Source organism: Octopus sinensis, linkage group LG23 (assembly GCF_006345805.1).
Source record: "Octopus sinensis linkage group LG23, ASM634580v1, whole genome shotgun sequence".
Classification (NCBI taxonomy): domain Eukaryota; kingdom Metazoa; phylum Mollusca; class Cephalopoda; order Octopoda; family Octopodidae; genus Octopus; species Octopus sinensis.
In genome coordinates this window covers 27353778-27374596 of record NC_043019.1, presented here as the reverse complement: position 1 = coordinate 27374596, position 20819 = coordinate 27353778, and the positions used below count along the sequence as shown (strand labels likewise).

Here is a 20819-nt window from a genome sequence, read left to right as displayed (position 1 = left end):
ATTATATATATATATATATATATGAGGGATGCGGAAAAGTTCCTGACTTTGGGTAAAATAAAAATATAGGAGAATCAGTTATGATTTTGTTCAACATATCTCCCTCTCAGACACACACACACTTATTGCAGTGGTCCTTCAGTTTTACTAAGCTCTGTCAAAGAACTTGCAAGTTTGGGCCCCTAACCAGGCCTTTCGTGGTACCCTTAAGACCAGGAACTTTTCAGCACCCCCCCCTCGTGTGTGTGTGTGTGAAAGTGGAATGTGTGTATGTGACAGTAGTGTGTGTGTTTATAATGAGTTAGTGCTCCTTTCATAGCATCTGTGTGTTGGTGGTTTGTTAGCAAAGTGTGTGTGTGTGTCTCTGTGTGTATGCGTTTGTGCTCCTTTGATAGTGTCTGTTGATTCTTGTGTGTGTGTGTTTAAGTGTTGGTGTTCCTCTAACGGTGTATGAATGAACATGTGTGTGTGTGTGTGTATCATTGGTGCTCCTTTCATAGTGTTGGTTGATACTGGAGTATGTGTTAGTGTGTGTGAAAGTGGAGTGTGTGTGTGTATATGACAGTAGTGTGTGTGTGTTTGCAATGAGTTAGTGCTCCTTTCATAGCATCTGTGTGTTGGTGGTTTGTCAGCAAAGTGTGTGTGTGTGTCTGTGTGTGTATGCGTTTGTGCTCCTTTGATAGTGTCTGTTGATTCTTGTGTGTGTATGTGTAAGTGTGTGCATATGTATAAGTGATGTATGTAATGTATCTATACTCTTTACTCTTTTACTTGTTTCAGTCATTTGACTGCGGCCATGCTGGAGCACCGCCTTTAATCGAGCAACTCGACCCCGGGACTTATTCTTTGTAAGCCCAGTACTTATTCTATCGGTCTCTTTTGCCGAACCGCTAAGTGACGGGGACGTAAACACACCAGCATCGGTTGTCAAGCAATGCTATGGGGACAAACACAAACATACACGCACACACACATATACATATATATACATATATACGACGGGCTTCTTTCAGTTTCCGTCTACCAAATCCACTCACAAGGCATTGGTTGGCCCGAGGCTATAGTAGAAGACACTTGCCCAAGGTGGCACGCAGTGGGACTGAACCCGGTACCATGTGGTTGGTAAACAAACTACTTACCACACAGCCACTTCTGCGCCTATGTGTGTTATCTATGTATGTTATCGTTCCTTTAACAGAGGTCGGTGTGAAAGTGGTGTGTGTGTTAGTGTTCTTTTAGTATTATGAGTATATGTTGATGGTGTTCACGTGTTAGTGGTTTGTGTGTGTGTGTGTTTGCGGTGTCTGTCTGTGTGTCTTTCTGCTCCTTTCACAGTGTCTGGTAAAAAATGAGCTGTTAACAGAAAGACTGTGTGCATCTCTCCTTAGCAACAAGACATCTGTTATTGTAGTCCTTGGTTGCAAAGAAGAAGAATAAAACTTATTCCCAAGAAGAATTAACCAAATTCTCTATTCCCCCCCACCCCCACCCAATCACCGTACTTAACCACTTCCTTTGTCTACTGATACTGCCCCTCCCTCTCCCGCCTCGTTACAAAGTGTCTGGATGTTTCGGTATCTCGGAACAGTTTCATCTTCATCAACTGCTCTTGTTGTTGTTGTTATTGTTGTTGTTTCTTTTGATTCCATTTTGTTTCTTTGCTTTAACAACCTTTGCTACAAGCAACATTTAGAACATTCTGCCAGTGATTCTAAGAAGCAACACCATCTTCTATTTTCGTATTCTTCCACCCATTCCAAGCATCTTCGGTTCAAAATACTCAAAAGGAAGTTCCATGGTTTTCAACAATTCACTTCAGTCTCCATTTGCTTCCTTTCACTTAAATCAGTGTCTGTTTAAATACACACACACACACACACACACATACACAAACACACACACACACACATACACAAACACACACATATATATATGACGGGCTTCTTTCAGTTTTTGTTTACCAAATCTATTTACAAGGCTTTGGTCAGCCTGAGGCTATAGTAGAAGACACATGGTCAAGGTGCCATGCAATGGGACTGAACCTAGATTCCAACATTCATCTCTTTCTTTCTCTCTCTCTCTCTCCCTTTGTCTCTGTTTTTTTCTCTCTTTCTCTATCCCTCTCCTTCCCTCTTTCTACATTTCTCTGTCTCTCCCTTTTCTCCTCTCTCTTCTTCTCTGTCTTTCTACTCCAGTCCATGCTGATACAGACAATCACTAAACTGCACATTCTAATCATTGTCCAGATACAGATGACAGAAGACCAAACATCTTGGGAAAAGTCTTCACAGCGGTGGTGCCCCAGCATTGCTGCGGCCTTCGGGCTAAAACATTTTTAAGGATTTAAGTCAGCAGATCAGAATTACAAAATTTAAGCTGTGTGTGTGTGTGTGTGTGTGCATGCGTGTGTGCTAGTTAGCCAGTAAGTTTAGGCTGAACTTCAGGATTTCATCAGTAGAGATATCCAGAAATGTGTAGGCTTGAAACATCAAAGGCTTCTTGCATTTTTGCTGAGCATCAATCAGATCCACCTGTCTATTGTTCTCTCACCTGTCTCTGTCTTTTGGCTTTTGTCTAATTCTGAATCATATATCCAGCCAGAGCTACTAAACACACTTGATTTGGGAACTTTTTTCGCCATCTTGAGATTGGGAAATCAAAAACCTATTCTCTACCCCCGTCCCTACAATATTAAAATAAAAGGGTTGAGTTCATTGTGGGGGTACTTCACTGGTTGACTAATTATAAAGTTACCTGACTAGCTTATGTTAGTTTCCTTATGTTACTAATACTGTTCATTAGAAGAAAGGCATGAACATCACAGCATCTCGTTTGTTCTTCTTTTAAAATGTTGCTTCCAACCATTTTGTGTTTAGTTAAGAATTTTGTTTTCTTTTTCAGAGACAAGATTTTGGTTCCTGAAACCAATCATTTGGTGTCTTCTGACTTTGAAGGTTGGATCTTAATGAATGTTACCAATGCTGCAGACTCTTGGACCATCATGCCAGCTTCCAATATGGGTCTTTACCTCAAAATCACTGACATGAGCACAGGTGGGTCCTTTTTGTTCCTTGTTATTCACTTACATCTAAATATTCATCTAGTAATACATATATACACACACACATTTACTATATAATACATGTACATCCTTGTACAGATATATCATTCACACACATAAAGGCTCACCTATGTTAGTACATGTGCACACACACACACTACTGAATACATGTACATCCACTCTCATACATTCACATATATATTAGTACATAGACATAGGAAGTTTGCTTCCCAACCACATGGTTCCAGGTTCAGTCCCACTGTGTGGCACCTTGAGCAAGTGTCTTCTACTATAGCCTCGGGCCGACCAAAACCTTGTGAGTGGATTTGGTAGACAGAAACTGAAAGAAGCCTGTCGTATATATATATATATATATAAATAAAAGCATACTGGGAGAAAGGAAAGAAATATATATATATATATATTATATATATATATATTTGTGTATGTGTGTGTGTATATGTTTGTGTGTCTGTGTTTGTCCCCACAACATCGCTTGACAACCGATGCTGGTTTGTTTACGTCCCCGTAACTTAGCGGTTCGGCAAAAGAGACCGATAGAATAAGTACTAGGCTTACAAAGAACAAGTCCTGGGGTCGATTTGCTCGACTAAAGGCGGTGCTCCAACATGGCCACAGTCAAATGACTGAAACAAGTAAAAGAGTATAGGTTGAAGGAACACACACACATGCAGCTGAATATATTTATCCACTTCCATAAATGCTCACATAAACACATATATGTTAGCATACATACAAGTACACACACACACACACACACACACACACGCATGCACAGTGTATTTATTGTGTCAGGCTGTCAAAATACAAAATTAGGGTCAGCGTAAGGAGGGTCAAGTTGGCCATTAGTCTATGGGGAATTTCATGTAGGGGGTCCCTTTTAAGTGTCCCCACCCACCCTGGTTTAATGTACTAACCCTCCATTGACTGGTGGCGCTCGTAAATCATGTCTATTTACCTACATACTGTATGTGTGTGTGTGTGTGTGTGTCTCAGGGGGAGTAGGTAAGGCTGATGAGTGTGTGTGTGTGTGTGAGAGAGAGAGTGTGTATGTGTGAGTGGGTGTGTATTTGATTCTCTGTCCCCCAACTGGCAAAGTTGACTTGGCAACAAAAGTCCAGCTAACCCCACTCCTCTCACCCCACCTCATTACTGCTGTTTCTTCATCCACCCTCCGTTTTTATGTTTTCTTTGGTGGTGGGGCTGTTCTTTTTATTGCTTCCTCAGAACAGGTGTTCACCGCCTTTTTACACTCTCCTACAGAGATTGATGTTTGAAGATCTGTTCAAATACACACACATACACACACACACATATATATATGATGGGCTTCTTTCAGTTTCTGTTTACCACATCTATTTAGAAGGCTTTGGTCAGCTTGAGGCTATAGTAGAAGGCACATGGTCAAGGTGCCATGCAATGGGACTGAACCTAGAACCATGTGGTTGGGAAGCAAGCTGCTTACCACACAACCATGCTTGTTGTTTAATTTTTAAAATAATAATAATAATAATGAAATTATTGTATACAGTGCTCAGGTGCACCACAACTTGTCAGAAAGTGCGTATAAAGTATATGCAGTAATGTACAAATGTCTGGAAAGCGAACAGTGTATGAGTCAGATAGATGCTTGTGTGTGTATGGAGGGGAGAAAATCAGGTGTAGTGTTGGTGAATCTCAGGAAGCATGGAAGTTTTGAAGGATGCTTTAGACCGTTTATTTAAAAAATAAATGTTCTTTTCCTTTTTTGATTTACTGTTCCATTTATTGACCCATATTTACTTTTCTTTTCTTTCCATTGTTGTAGGTCAAGAATTAAGACCCAACCATATCGGTATTGTAGGACATAGAGGAGACCCTGATAAACAGGCATTTTTGGTCTGCTTTTTCAAGATGAGTCAACAGCTTCATGTACGACGAACACGTTCTGCACGGCGGCAAATGGATACTCGTACAGCAGTTTCACATCGTGATGATTCTCATTGGACGTGGAGACGAACACGTTAGTTATTTATTTTCTATGCCATGTTTTTCGTTGAGGTTGCAGTCGTAAAGTCATATGGTGGCCCATTGTTTAGACCAGAGGTTCCCAACCATATCTGGATCTTTTCGGTTTGAACAGCAGTTTTTTCTAGCAGTGTCATATGAAATTGTCACCCATAATTATGACCCTAGTATCGTTCTATTATATTTCAATGTTTTAGGGTTAGGGGTGGAGGGAAGGGTATCTTTTTTTTCTTCACAAATGTAAATAAACCCAATCTGTTTCTTAAACGAGGGACATATTCATACGGCACAGAATGTTTTTTACCTCAATACACGCCATTGATTGGTTGAAATTGCAGAAAAAACACAACAAATATCTTACAAACTATAGAATTTTCTCAATAAATCCAAGAGAAAAAAGATGTTTTATAAACACATTCTACCAGTATACGAAGTTTAAAATGTTTTAGTTACCTAGAAATTATGTTAAAAACTGCTGTTCAAACCGAAAAGATCCCCATATCTTGCTTGTGGACCCCCAGGACTGCCATGTTATGTTGGCAAGCAATCTTTACTACAAAGTACTGTTGTGGACTATTTCACATTGTGAGATTTAAAAATAGAATGATGTCTAGTCTAGATCCACAATGTCAATATCTCTGAATTTAGTTTACTCTGTAGCATATGTATCTGCTCCTCCCATAAACAGCTGTGATCTTGGAAGGAGCTAAATGATTGCATGTTGTAGGGATTTTTTCCATTGCCATTTATCTCTTTCACAATACCACTATGTATCACCAATTCATTCTTACTCTCTTTCCTAAATGTAAGTAGCCATGTATCTCCTGTACAACATGAACCTCTTGTTGCATGCTTCAATCACCATCTTACTTACTTTACTTGTGGCGACATTCACCCTGGGGCGGGTTGAGTCGGCTTCTTCCACCACCCTAGAGGCATTGTATTCGCCATTGGGAAATCATGGAAGAAGTTTCGTGGGAATATGTGGATTTGACAAGCGGTCCCCAACAATCCTACATGTGAGACATCCTGTTTGCCGCAGATTGTCTGCAGACGCAGGGGCAGAACGACCGAGGAGCCGCCGGTTGCTGAAACAGACACTCCGAGGATTTTCACCAGAGCCCCGTCTGCCGGGTTGTGGCCCTAATACCACTCGGTGTCAGACCAATCTGCCTTGGGTGGCCCTACCAGGAACCGAAGTTCCCGACGGCATAGCTCTGATGCTACCCGTTGCCAGCGTCCCCACCACGGTGAGGAGGGGATGGACTTTGGGGACACAATAGAAGGATGCTCACTTTTCACCTTCCTTGAGTTTTGTAATCTTGTGAGCTACATCACACTCTCAATAGTGCCAGAAGCACCAAAAAGCATCCAGTACACGATGTAAAATGGTTGGTATTAGGAAGGGCATCAAGCCATAGAAACCATGTCAAAGCAGACACTGGAGTGCAGTGCAGCCCTAGAACCCAGCAGATCTTTGTCAAACTGTCCAACTCATGCCAGTACAGAACATGGATATTAAATGACGATGATGATGATGATGATGTGATGATGGTCTATTCAAATATTGGCATTGGACAACAGAAGTGAGTTGGTCAGTTGGTTATGTGGGCCTACCATCCTATGATGATAATAATAATAATAATAATATAATAATAATAATATTGGTGATTATCAACGTCTTGTTCTACACGTTTCTCTCTCTCTCTCTTCTCTTCTTCTAGGACGTTATGTACGACCAGTCTGTCGAAGAAAGACAATGTATGTTGACTTTGAAGATTTAGGCTGGCAGGTGAGATTAAAGATTTGTGTGTGTTTGTCATTAACCATTAGTCTTCTCTTTCAAAATATCCAACCTTCTAGATAATTTGGTGCCTAGAGGAGTGATACCGATCCATTTTAGCTTGGCGTCATGATCTTTTAGGTTTTATGGTTAAGAAGTTTGCTTCCAAACCATTTGGTTTCTGGTTCAGTCCTACTATGCATCACCTTGGACATGTAGAAGTCAAGGCCATGGCTTCATCAGATATATCAAGGCTCTGGACTTAAGTACATGGTCAAATTGTCCTCCATAATTTAATGTACTGAGTGAGAATAATAATTGAAATGATATGATAAATGAAATAATTGATTTAACAAATAAAATGTGATAGAAATAAACTGTGAATTAGCAGAAATAGTAAAAGACTTGATAAAATAGCTTGTAGAGTTTAGTTACAAGTCTGTAGATTTGGGGTTCAAATACTATCAGGTCAGTTTGATTTTTTATACCTTTATGATCAGTAAAAGATCATACACCTACTGATCACCTCTCTCTCTCTCTCCTGCTACATGTGAGTAACCATGCCACATGTGAGTAACCACACCACATATGAGTAACCATGCCACATGTGAGTAATCATGTTACATGTTAGTAACTGCAGCTCTTCTTCAAAAACCTGCTATGACTCCCTTCTTGTGTACTTTAATCTCTCATCCCCTAGCATAATGCTGACCCCACTACCTCCCAATCTCCCCTGGGGTTTGTAGATTTGTGAGCTGCATGGTGATCTCAGTAGTGCTGGTGGCACAAAAAAAAAAAAAACCCACTCAATGCATGTTGTAAAGTGGATGGTGTTAGGTAGGGTTTCCAGCTGTAGAAACCTTGCCAGTGTTGACACCAGAGCATGATGCAGTCCTTGGACTCATGGAATTTTGTCAAACCATCCAACCCATTCCAGCATGGAACATGGACATTAAATGATGATGATGATAAAAAAGATACACCTGTTATTAATATTAGGGATTGATTTTGTCAAGTATTTCTTCCCTTTCCTTCTCTGTCCCCTACAAATTTATAACCCATTTCCTATGTAAGGAATCAATTAAAAGACATAATTATTTCTTCATTTGCTTTTTTCTTTATTTTCTCCTTTTCCCCCCCCTCAGAGTTGGATCATTGCATCATGTGTAAATGCGCATATCTGTGTGTGTGTGCATGTCTGTATGTGTATGTATCTGTGTTTGTACATGTGTGTATCTGCATGTGTATGTGTACGTATCTGTATGCGTGTGTATCTATGTATCTGTGTGCGCATGTATGTGTTTGTGTGTGTGCATCTATGCATGTCTGTATTTGTGTGTGTGTATGTGGCTGTGTGCATCTGTGTATCCATGTGTGTATCTGAGTATACATGAATCTGTGTGTGTCACACATTTCTGGCCCCTTTCCTATGTAAGGAATCAATTAAAAGACGTAATTATTTCTTCATTTGCTCTTTTCTTTATTCTCTCCTTTTTTTCCCCCGCAGAGTTGGATCATTGCACCTGAGGGTTACTCTGCATTCTACTGCGACGGCGACTGCATATTTCCACTCGGTCTGAACATGAACGCCACAAATCATGCCATTGTACAACTTCTGCTTCATACAGTGAAATCTCAGACAATGCCTAAGCCCTGCTGTTCCCCTACCAAACTGAGTGCCATCTCTGTGCTCTACTTTGATGATAATTCCAATGTCATTCTCAAGAAATATCGAAGTATGAAGGTGAAGGCTTGTGGCTGTCACTAGTGTTCACCTCATACCTCTACGTCTTGTAACACTGTATTGCGCACACACACACACACATACACACACACACACACACACATTCATTGGACTCCTGCTAGCCGAAAGACATTGATGCATGTGTGCATGGGACGGCTGAGTGCACTTGCAATGCCACTGTCCTGTTTTTTCTTTTTCTTTTGCGTTTTCAATTTGGGTGTGCAACAAATGTTGCACATTTGCAGGTATCAGGATTTAGTATTTTTTTATGTACAGTCTCTATGGACATATGATGAATGAATGTGTATGGCTGTGTGTGTGAGTATGGTTCTGTGTGTGAGTGTGTGTATGCTTGTATATATCTGTATATCTCTTTCAATTCATGTTACAGTTGGTAAGGTCCTCAAGAATACTGCTGAAAACAACAAAGCAAGAACAAATTAGAAAATATACAGTGTGTGTTTGTAGCACAACATGCACACGCACACATATATATACATACATATATACATATAAAAAAAAATTACCATTACCTCTCATAACCTCTACATACATATATATATATATATATATATATACACACACATACACACAGGGTAATGCATAATGAAGTAGCCCAGGTTTCATAGCACAGTATAAATACAGAAATAAATTTACACAGACGCGAAAAAGTATCCAGCCTTCTCTTTGTGTCATTGAATTATTTTGAGCTCTTGCAACTGCTATTCAGAAGCCATGTGCAGTAATTTACTTTTGTCATCCACTTTTAATTGCTGTACACGTGAAATAATATGGCTTCAATGTTAGACTTTTCAATACCTGTTGGCTTGACCTCCTGCGTCAATGTACGCATTGACGTTTTTGAACTTCTAATAATTCTTTTGCGAATGTCCCGAATAACTTCCGACATTCAAACAGTAGAGTTTCGTTGTTTTGGGGCATTGCACAATAATCCCGTAGCGTGCCACTTCTTAACCAACATTTGTATTGTTCTCTTTGCAGGTAAGCCTTTCCCTGGAAACTTGACTTCAAAATTTTCATGTGTTTGCTTAACAGAACCCATTCTCACATATGCTTCCACCATCTCCATTCTTTTCATTATTGAGTACATCATCTTGCAGAAAAGACTAGAGATATTCACTCAATGCAATCTTACAATCAACTAATGTGGTGAGGGCAATGCAGCCAACAATCGACTAATGTACCTCCTTCGTTCAGCAGTTACAAGTGGTCGAAATAACTGAAATGACGCTTGCAAACGAAAGGCTGGGTACTTTTCTGTGTGTGTAAATTCATTTCTGTATTTCCCCTATGCTACAGAACCCAGGCGACTTTTTCATGTACCACAGTATATATTACGTGTATGTATCACATCACACATTGTATACACAAACATGTATGTATATATGTATATATATATATATATATATGTATATATATATATATGTATATTTGTATATATATATATATATATATATATATATATATATATATATATGTGTGTGTGTGTGTGTGTGTATGTATAGTTGAATAAGAAATAGAACGTTGTTGGTACAGTATTATATATTTGAAAAAATTAATAGAAAAGGCTTTTTTCGGCAATTTTTCCGTTTTCGGGATTAGGTGTTTATATCTAATTATTAAAGTGGAAAAATTATAAGGCAAACCATTTCCATTCATTTTTTCAAATATACATGCATATATACATGTATACATACATACATATATATATGTGTGTGTGTGTGTGTGTATATATATATATGTGCACATACATACATACATATATGTGTACGTGTATACATAACACAGACAGACAATCTTCCCACTGAAAGCCATTTCTTCTTTCTCTTTTCTAATCCAGAATTCTTCAAATGCTCACGCACACATACCTTCATTTACACTCATACCTTCCCTCCCACTCACTCACTCACACGCACACACCTGTAATTCCCTCGTACAGTAACATAAGAACTTTGTCACATTATCACACACATAAAGATGTGTTCGGTTGCTGTACAGAACAATGTCAGTAGTGTGAATTAACAACTGCAACATGAACTGCAACAATTACAACAACAACAATAGTAGTAGTAGTAGCAGTAGTAGTAATAGTAGTAGTAGTAACAGTAGTAACAACAATAGCAACGCTGAACAGCAGCAACAGCAGCAGCAACAACATTAATAACAGAATTGGATATTTAGGAGGATGTGTGAAAGATTGCTAACAATGTGTGGATTGTCTGAGAGATTTCCAGTATTGTGGGAAATTGCTGATTCTGTGGGGGAATATGTTGGTAAGTGCTAGCGCTGGTGAGGACATCTGGAAGATTGCTAACACTATGAGGATAGTTTGGAAGTTTGGTAGTCAGTCATGTTCTGTGGGAAAATATCTGGAAGGTTGCTAATGTCACAGAAAATGTTTGAAAGGTTGCTAATGTCGCAGAGAATGTCCGTAAGTTGCTAATGCCACAGAGAATGTAAGGTTGCTAATGTCACAGAGAATGTTTGTAAGGTTGCTAATGTCGCAGAGAATGTTTGTAAGGTTGTTAATGCCAGAGATAATGTTTGAAAGGTTGCTAATGTTATGACAAAAGTTTGGTAGGTTGCTAATGCTGCAGAGAATACCTGGAAGGTTTTTAATGCCACAGAGAATATCTTGACAGTTGCTAATGCTGCAGAGAATATCTAGAAGGCTGTTAATATCTGGAAAGTTGTTAATGCCACAGATAATATCTGGAAGGTTGCTAATGCCACAGATAATATCTGGAAGGTTACTAATGCCACAGATAATATCTGGAAGGTTGCTAATGCTGCAGATAATATCTGGAAAGTTGTTAATGCCACAGATAATATCTGGAAGGTTGCTAATTCTACAGGTAATATCTGGAAGGTAGCTAATGCCACAGATAATATCTGGAAGGTTGCTAATGCCACAGATAATATCTGGAAGGTTGCTAATGCTGCAGATAATATTTGGAAAGTTGTTAATGTCACAGATAATATCTGGAAGGTTGCTAATGCTGCAGATAATATCTGGAAGGTTGCTAATGCCACAGGTAATATCTGGAAGGTTGCTAATGCCACAGATAATATCTGGAAGGTTGCTAATGCCACAGATAATATCTGGAAGGTTGCTAATGCTGCAGAGAATGTTTGGAAGGTTGCTAACATTGAAGAACGAGTGCAAACGGAACATAAAAGGACTAGAGAGAAAACAAAAACATTTAAAAACAAATAGCAAAACTCACCCTACCAAAAAGAAAAAAAAAACCCCGCAAACAAATGACAATATTGTAATAGCAATACCAAAACATATTGATTTGTATATAATTATGACTCCTCTCTCTCTCTCTCTCTTATTTCCTCATCTTCTTAACTGTTTCATATATTTTGTAACTTTTATGGTATAATATTAACAATAAAACAAACAACACTAATCAAAGATGATGATGTTTATAATGATTATAAATACATTTACTTCTATACAGCCACTAATAGTGCTATATCTGTATTATTATTATCACACCTGTGAACTAAACCTCCATACCTTGTACACACATATACACATACATATATACACACACATACATACATACATACACACATACATAAATTCACACATACATAAATACACATATATATACACATATACATACATATATACATACACATATACATACATATATATATATACACATATACATACATATATATATACACATATACATACTATATATATATATATATTATATATATATATATATATATATATATAATATATATATATATATATACATTTGTACACATATACTTCCTGTAGCTTCAGTGGTGCGAATGATATCACATTTTCTGAAACACCCTGTATTGTTATTTCTAAAGAATGCTTATAACTTTGTAGACAGAGAGAATACTAAAGCCTGTTGCGAAATATTTCTCTTACTTCTTTTAGTGCCATTAAAGGTTTATAGCTTTGCTTATCAAAGCAAAACTCAGCAGTAATTAATGGTGTGGGATGGGGCATTTTTTTTTCTTTCAGTTCCTGGAAAGCGTCTTTTTATTGATCTAAGAAAAATATCAATTTTTCCTCACTTACAACGGCTGAATCCAAGAGAGCGAAAAAAGGTAACAGGAAAAAAATTGCAGAGAAATATTACAGGAAGTATATGTGTACATATGTATGTATATGTGTGTGTGTATATATATATATATATATATATATATATATATATAATATGTATGTGTGTATGTATGTGTGTATGTATGTGTTATATATGTATGTATGTGTGTATGTATGTGTGTGTATATATATATGTATGTGTGTGTATATATATATGTATGTGTGTATTTATGTATGTGTGTGTATATGTATGTATGTGTGTGTATATATGTATTTGTATATATGTGTATACGTGTGTACAAAGTATGGAGGTCTAGTTCACAGGTGATCTAAACGATTAGGTATGCTAGGTAAGTGCTGTAACGGATTACTGGGGCTCCAAGGTTATAACCGAGATGGTTGTTATGGAGCCATTGCAGATTTTCGATGCTGCGGAATTATAATTGTTAAACAGGGCAACAAACATTAAGGCAAGGCAAAGATCTCAAGTCATATACAATATTATTCTAGGAAGAAATTCTTTTTTTTTTTTTTCCCCTTATTTGTCTCTGGTGATGGAATATTCCATACTCGGGGATATCCCAGAAACAGCTGTAAGATTTTGAATTTCTTCCTAAATAATATTGTATACGTCTTGAGATGTTTTCTGTCCTGTTTAACAATTATATGTGTGTATGTATATATATATATACATATGTGTGTGTGTATATGTATATATATTCTTCTATTCTTTTATGCTTCAGCCTTGAGGCTGTGGCCATGCTGGGGCACACAGTGTAGTGAATAAACTGTCATCTAAATTATGCAAAATAACACTGATGTCTCATTTTAACAGATATATCTACCAAAATTACATAAGAATATCTGGAATACTAAAGAGTAAATTTATTCAATAAAATCACTACTGGTTTCATCCACAGCCTCCAGACAACTTTCGAATCTCCTGCAACTCTTCTGGACAGTCTCCTTGTTTAAGTTGGTGAATGCTGCCATAATCCTTGCCTTCAGTTCATCTTTGGTGTCACAAGGAGTTTTGTTGGTCTCTCACTCAACTGCATCCCACACATAATAATCAAGGGTATTGCAGTCAGGGGAGTTAGGTGGCCAGATGTTAGGGGTGATGTGCCAGTGGTTGTTCTGTGTGTTCATCTGATCCTGGCAGAAATTTTTCTTGTCTGAGAAAAGCCAATGCATGTTTGGTTGGAGGGGATGCTTGAGTTTGTTCAAATTCTTCTTAGTGTGGTCTTTCCTCTTGTCCTTGGCGGCTTGGGGTAAAAATTGGCCCTTCCTCATTTTGTATGAGGAATACTGAATGTCTTTGTGTCTGCCTGCTAAGAAACTCAGACACTTCCATGTCCCTGGTGATGAACCTGATTGACTTGGAGGGATCATTGTCAATCTTGGCTTGGATCTCACCAACAATTCCGGAGTTCTTTTCTTATCAGAATGGGCAGAGTGAGTTTGCTGATCGTTGCCAGTGCCGTCAGACTGGCTTCCGTGCAGGTAGCACATAAAAGACACCTTTTGAGCGTGGCCGTTGCCAGTACCGCCTGACTGGCTCTAGTGCCGGTGGCATGTAAAAGCACCCACTACACTCTCAGAGTGGTTGGCATTAGGAAGGGCATCCAGCTGTAGAAACTCTGCCAGATCAAGATTGGAGCCTAGTGCAGCCATCTGGTTCACCAGTCCTCAGTCAAATCATCCACCCATGCTAGCATAGAAAGTGGACGTGAAACGGTGATGATGATGATATATATATATATATATATATATATATATATATATATATATATATATATATATATATATATATATATATATATGTATGTGTGTATGTATGTGTGTATGTATGTGTGTATGTATGTGTTATATATGTATGTATGTGTGTATGTATGTGTGTATGTATGTGTTATATATGTATGTATGTGTGTATGTATGTGTGTATATATGTATGTGTGTGTATGTATGTGTGTATATATATGTATGTGTGTGTTATATATATATGTATGTGTGTATGTATGTGTATGTATGTGTGTGTATATATGTATTTGTATATATGTGTATACGTGTGTACAAAGTATGGAGGTCTAGTTCACAGGTGATCTAAACGATTAGGTATGCTAGGTAAGTGCTGTAACGGATTACTGGGGCTCCAAGGTTATAACCGAGACGGTTGTTATGGAGCCATTGCAGATTTTCGATGCTGCGGAATTATAATTGTTAAACAGGGCAACAAACATTAAGGCAAGGCAAAGATCTCAAGTCATATACAATATTCTAGGAAGAAATTCTTTTTTTTTTCCCCTTATTTGTCTCTGGTGATGGAATATTCCATACTCGGGGATATCCCAGAAACAGCTGTAAGATTTTGAATTTCTTCCTAGAATAATATTGTATACGTCTTGAGATGTTTTCTGTCCTGTTTAACAATTATATGTGTGTATGTATATATATATATACATATGTGTGTGTGTATATGTATATATATTCTTCTATTCTTTTATGCTTCAGCCTTGAGGCTGTGGCCATGCTGGGGCACACAGTGTAGTGAATAAACTGTCATCTAAATTATGCAAAATAACACTGATGTCTCATTTTAACAGATATATCTACCAAAATTACATAAGAATATCTGGAATACTAAAGAGTAAATTTATTCAATAAAATCACTACTGGTTTCATCCACAGCCTCCAGACAACTTTCGAATCTCCTGCAACTCTTCTGGACAGTCTCCTTGTTTAAGTTGGTGAATGCTGCCATAATCCTTGCCTTCAGTTCATCTTTGTGTCACAAGGAGTTTTGTTGGTCTCTCACTCAACTGCATCCCACACATAATAATCAAGGGTATTGCAGTCAGGGGAGTTAGGTGGCCAGATGTTAGGGGTGATGTGCCAGTGGTTGTTCTGTGTGTTCATCTGATCCTGGCAGAAATTTTTCTTGTCTGAGAAAAGCCAATGCATGTTTGGTTGGAGGGGATGCTTGAGTTTGTTCAAATTCTTCTTAGTGTGGTCTTTCCTCTTGTCCTTGGCGGCTTGGGGTAAAAATTGGCCCTTCCTCATTTTGTATGAGGAATACTGAATGTCTTTGTGTCTGCCTGCTAAGAAACTCAGACACTTCCATGTCCCTGGTGATGAACCTGATTGACTTGGAGGGATCATTGTCAATCTTGGCTTGGATCTCACCAACAAATTCCGGAGTTCTTTTCTTATCAGAATGGGCAGAGTGAGTTTGCTGATCGTTGCCAGTGCCGTCAGACTGGCTTCCGTGCAGGTAGCACATAAAAGACACCTTTTGAGCGTGGCCGTTGCCAGTACCGCCTGACTGGCTCTAGTGCCGGTGGCATGTAAAAGCACCCACTACACTCTCAGAGTGGTTGGCATTAGGAAGGGCATCCAGCTGTAGAAACTCTGCCAGATCAAGATTGGAGCCTAGTGCAGCCATCTGGTTCACCAGTCCTCAGTCAAATCATCCAACCCATGCTAGCATAGAAAGTGGACGTGAAACGGTGATGATGATGATATATATATATAATATATATATATATTTTTTTTTTTGCGCCCTTTTCAAGCCTAGCCAGGCTCATGGGCCTGGTTTCTATGGCATATGTATTCCCCCCCAGCTGGACGGGACGCCAGTCCATCGCAGCATTACTCAAGAAACAGGAAGAAAGAGTGAGAGAAAGTTGGGGCGAAAGAGTTTCCACCACCCCTTACGTGTTTTTGCTCAATAAACATACACAACGCCCGGTCTGGGAATAGAAACCACAATCCGGCCACAAGTCCACTGCCCTAAGCACTGGGCCATTGCACCTCCACATATATATATATATTATATATATATATATATATATTTTTTTTTTTGCGCCCTTTTCAAGCCTAGCCAGGCTCATGGGCCTGGTTTCTATGGCATATGTATTCCCCCCCAGCTGGACGGGACGCCAGTCCATCGCAGCATTACTCAAGAAACAGGAAGAAAGAGTGAGAGAAAGTTGGGGCGAAAGAGTTTCCACCACCCCTTACGTGTTTTTGCTCAATAAACATACACAACGCCCGGTCTGGGAATAGAAACCACAATCCGGCCACAAGTCCACTGCCCTAAGCACTGGGCCATTGCACCTCCACATATATATATATATATATATATATACCCTCCTTCTTCCATTTTCCTGAGCGCCTAATAATATAATACTGTAATTGTTCCACGTGTTGTTGTTTTTTCTGTTTTCCCGTTTGGATTAACCTTATATATATATATATACGTGTATATATGTGTGTATATTTATATATATAAAATACAAAACGAGACAAGAATGCAAAACATCCAGACAGGTGATACAAAAATGGGACAACAAAACATCCAGATAGACGATACAAAGAAAACAAGGACAGGTCATTTGAAGTTTTCTTTCCTCAGTCAAGTACCAGATTATCTTCACTATTTCAGCTGATCATACCTGAGATTGCTCCAATCTGGCCAGCCCCAAGGAAAATCTAAGCTAAGAGCATTAGATTCCTTGGAAGAAAGCAGCAAATGTATGCAAAAATAAGGACGGAAAAAAAGGGACAATGTTACACAAATACAATAAAAATGATATGATGGTTTTATTTCATGCTCACTATTCACTGCTATCCATCCTCCACTCTCCTTTCACACCCTCATGATCTTACCTACTCATTCACTATGTTAAGTCCTCTGGATCATTTCTTTAATTGTTCACCTTCCAGTAACTTGATGTTGAACCTTTTAGGTGAGATGACAAAGGGCCAAGATACCCGATGCCTTGTTGTACTCGAGAAGACCTGTACTCTGCAGTAGAAGTGTTAAGATTGGTTCTTCTTATTTTTTTTTATTGCCCTCAAGGGGCTAAACATAGAGGGGACAAACAAGGACATACAAAGGGATTAAGTCGATTACATCGACCCCAGTGCGTAACTGGTACTTAATTTATTGACCCTGAAAGGATGAATGGCAAAGTCGACCTCAGCGGAATTTGAACTCAGAACGTAATGGCAGATGAAATACTGCTAAGCATTTCACTCGGCGTGCTAATGTTTCTGCCAGCTCGCCGCCTTCTAGTGAGGTAAAGCACTTGTAGTGATGTTACATAAAAGTGCCTATGCAGTGTCACATAAAAGCGCCTGTGTGGTGCCACATAAAAATGCCTGTGTAGTGAGTGGCACCTTATAAAAGGGCCCAGGGAATGCAATGTAAAAGCACCCATGCAGTGCCATGTAAAAGCAAAGCACCCAGCCACATGCTGTCAAGTGGTGGGCATTAGGAAGGGCATCCAGTCGTAGAAACCATGCCAAATCAGATTGGAGTCTGGTGCAGCCACCCCGCCTCCCCACAGCTTGCCAGCTCTGGTCAGACCATCCTACTCACACCAGCATGGACAACAGACATTAAATGATGATGACTTGCTTCATTTATCCCCCTTTTCCAGCTGGAAGAGCCGTGTATCTCCTCTACTGCAAGACACCAGTTTGTGTCGCTTTATCAAGCTTTAACCTCTCATCACTTAGCATAAAGCTACTTCACTCAATACTATCCTCCCTCAGCTAAGGAGGTCATGTTTTGCGAGTTACCTGGTGACCTGGATCTTTTCGGTTTGAACGGCAGTTTTTTCTAGCGGTGTCATATGAAATTGTCACCCATAATTATGACCCTAGTATCGATCTATTGCATTTCAATCTGTTTTAGGGTTAGTTAGGGTGGGGGGAAGGGTATCTTTTTTTCTTCACAAATGTAAATAAACCCAATCTGTTTCTTAAACGAGGGACATAGTCATACAACACAGAATGTTTTTTTTACCTCAATAGACGTCAGTGATTGGTTGAAATTGCAGAAAAAAAAACAACAAATATCTTACAAATTCTAGAATTTTTTCAATAAAGCCAAGAGAAAAAGATGTTTTCTAAAGACATTCTAGCAGTATACAAAGTTTTAAATTTTTTAGTTACCTAGAAATTATGTCAAAAACTGCCGTTCAAACCGAAAAGATCTGGTGACCTCACTAGTGCGAATGTCTTGTTACAAAAAACACCTAGTGCACTCTGGGAAGTGGTTGGCATTCAGAAGAACATCCATCCATAGAAACCAAGTCAAAGAAGACAGAAGAGTCGGGCAGAGTCCACTGGCACGTCAGATCCTGTCAAATCACCCAACCCATACTAACATGTAGAACAAATGTTGAACAACGATGATGAGGATGGAGGAAAGAAGGTTGGGATGTTAGTGTCAGATATTTTTATGGAATTAACTTTGCTTGATCATCATTTTGGAAAATAAGTTTTGAAGAATTCTGCAAATAAGGTGCAGGTGTGGTAAAAAGCTTGCTTCCCAACCACATAGTTGCGGGTTCAGTTCACTGCATGGCACTTTGGGCAAGTGTCTTCTACTATAGCCTTGGGCTGACCAAAAATCTTGAGTGAATTTGGTACAGGGAAACTGAAAGAAGCCTGTCGTATATCTATATATATAAAACTGTAGTTGTGTGAGTGTCTGTCCCCTTCGATTTAGATTCCTAACTACTCCCACATTTTGCGGTGCAGTTTAACCAAATTCGGGTATCTTATAGTCGTGATTCATATCGAGCCCGTCTGAGTATTAGCGCGCGTCTACGATGAGTCTACGATTTTAAAAATAATTTAACATCATTTTTTTATTCCATTTTAACGCATAATTTTTCGTGTGTCGATGGCGGTGGAGTTGGCGTCCATGGTCACACCTGCACCTGTTTGCTTCTCCCTCGTGAAGCTGTGGGGAAGGGAGTGTAAGGAAATCAACGTCGTAAAGCGTTGTCAAGGAGACCAGCGTTCTTTTAGAACAACGACTTCATGGCTTGAAGACACCAAAACAGAAATGGCTAAGAAAGCCCGAATTGGCATCTATAAGGGAAGTAACTCTCTAAAAATGCTTATATAGTTATTTCCCTTACAAACCCGAGCAACGCCGGGCGATACTGCTAGTATATATATATGTGTGCCGGTGGCACGTAAAAAGCACTCACTACACTCACGGAGTGGTTGGCGTTAGGAAGGGCATCCAGCCGTAGAAACACTGCCAAATCTGACTGGGCCTGATGAAGCCTTACGGCTTCACAGACCCCAGTTAAACCGTCCAACCCATGCTAACATGGAAAACGGACGCTAAATGATGATGATGTGTGTGTGTATTTGTTCACCTATCCGGTGTGCTCATGTCCCCATAACTTAGCAGTTCGGCAAAAGAGAACTGGGTCGATTTGTTCGACTTAAAAACCATTCAAGACGGTGCTCCAGCATGGCTGCAGTCAAATGACTGAAACAAATGAAAGAATAAAAGAATTCTGCAAATAAGGCAGAACTAACATTATCAGAAAAGTGAAGGAGTAACAGATAAAGAATAGCTGTTCTTGTTTAACCCCAGGTCAGCCTTGGTCTATAAGTAAAGGTATCCAAACCACGATCATTCTGACTTTCATTCAGTCCCCTTGGCTGTCGTTAGTGAAATTTGCTTTGTTGCGAACATTTATGGTTCCAGTCTGAGACATTCTTCCTGTAGTCTATGGGGCACTGACAGTGACAGGAGGACTGCTCTTCTTTCTCTAGGTAAGTAATAAAATATCAAAAGAAAGTCTGCATTATTCTATGTATCTTTCTTTCTTTAAAGACGACAAAGTGTGATCTGGGGAAAATTTGGCTGCTATTTTTAGGTGGTGAAGGGACTGTATAGAGCAGTGGTTTTCAACCAGGGTTCCGCAAGAAGTTACAAAAAAGCTAAAATCGGCAGTATTTTTTAATTCTCCTGTGCAGATATGTGTGCATAAGACTATTAAATTATTGCACAGGGGTTCCTTGAACCAGTGGAATGTTTCCTTGGGGTTCCGCTCCAGCAAAAAGGTTGAAAAGCACTGGTATAGAGAGGTATAATTATTCGGCATTGGAATAGAGGTGAGAGGGGAGAGAACTAGATCGATAGATAGAAAGAGAGATATGTAGGTAAAGAGAAACACACGAATATAGATATAGACGCAAAAAGAAACAGATATAAACAGAGAGAGAGAGAGCGAGGAAATAGAAGTAAAAAAAAACAAAGCGAGAGAGA

At 39.1% G+C, this 20819-nt stretch overlaps 1 protein-coding gene and 1 long non-coding RNA gene across 4 annotated transcripts in view; both read left to right on the top strand.

Annotated features, from left to right (window-relative positions):
• The window catches only part of LOC115223541 (bone morphogenetic protein 7), a 50573-nt gene extending 41517 nt beyond the window's left edge, over positions 1–9056 (top strand). Inside the window, exons 4-7 of the mRNA XM_029794175.2 lie at positions 2902–3053; positions 4890–5084; positions 6814–6881; positions 8380–9056. Coding sequence (XP_029650035.1) covers positions 2902–3053; positions 4890–5084; positions 6814–6881; positions 8380–8640 — 676 coding nt within the window. The 3' untranslated portion in view covers positions 8641–9056. The remainder of the gene's footprint in view (positions 1–2901; positions 3054–4889; positions 5085–6813; positions 6882–8379) is intronic.
• Positions 9057–10388: 1332 nt separating this feature from the next.
• On the top strand, positions 10389–11943 carry LOC118767688. 3 transcript variants are annotated; one of them, XR_005003602.1, is made up of 3 exons: positions 10389–11356; positions 11387–11476; positions 11717–11943. It is a non-coding gene; the product is annotated as an uncharacterized LOC118767688 (long non-coding RNA). The 3 variants fall into 3 exon arrangements; XR_005003603.1 differs by lacking the exon at positions 11387–11476; XR_005003601.1 differs by having other exon boundaries at positions 10389–11476.
• The last annotated feature ends 8876 nt before the right edge of the window (positions 11944–20819 follow it).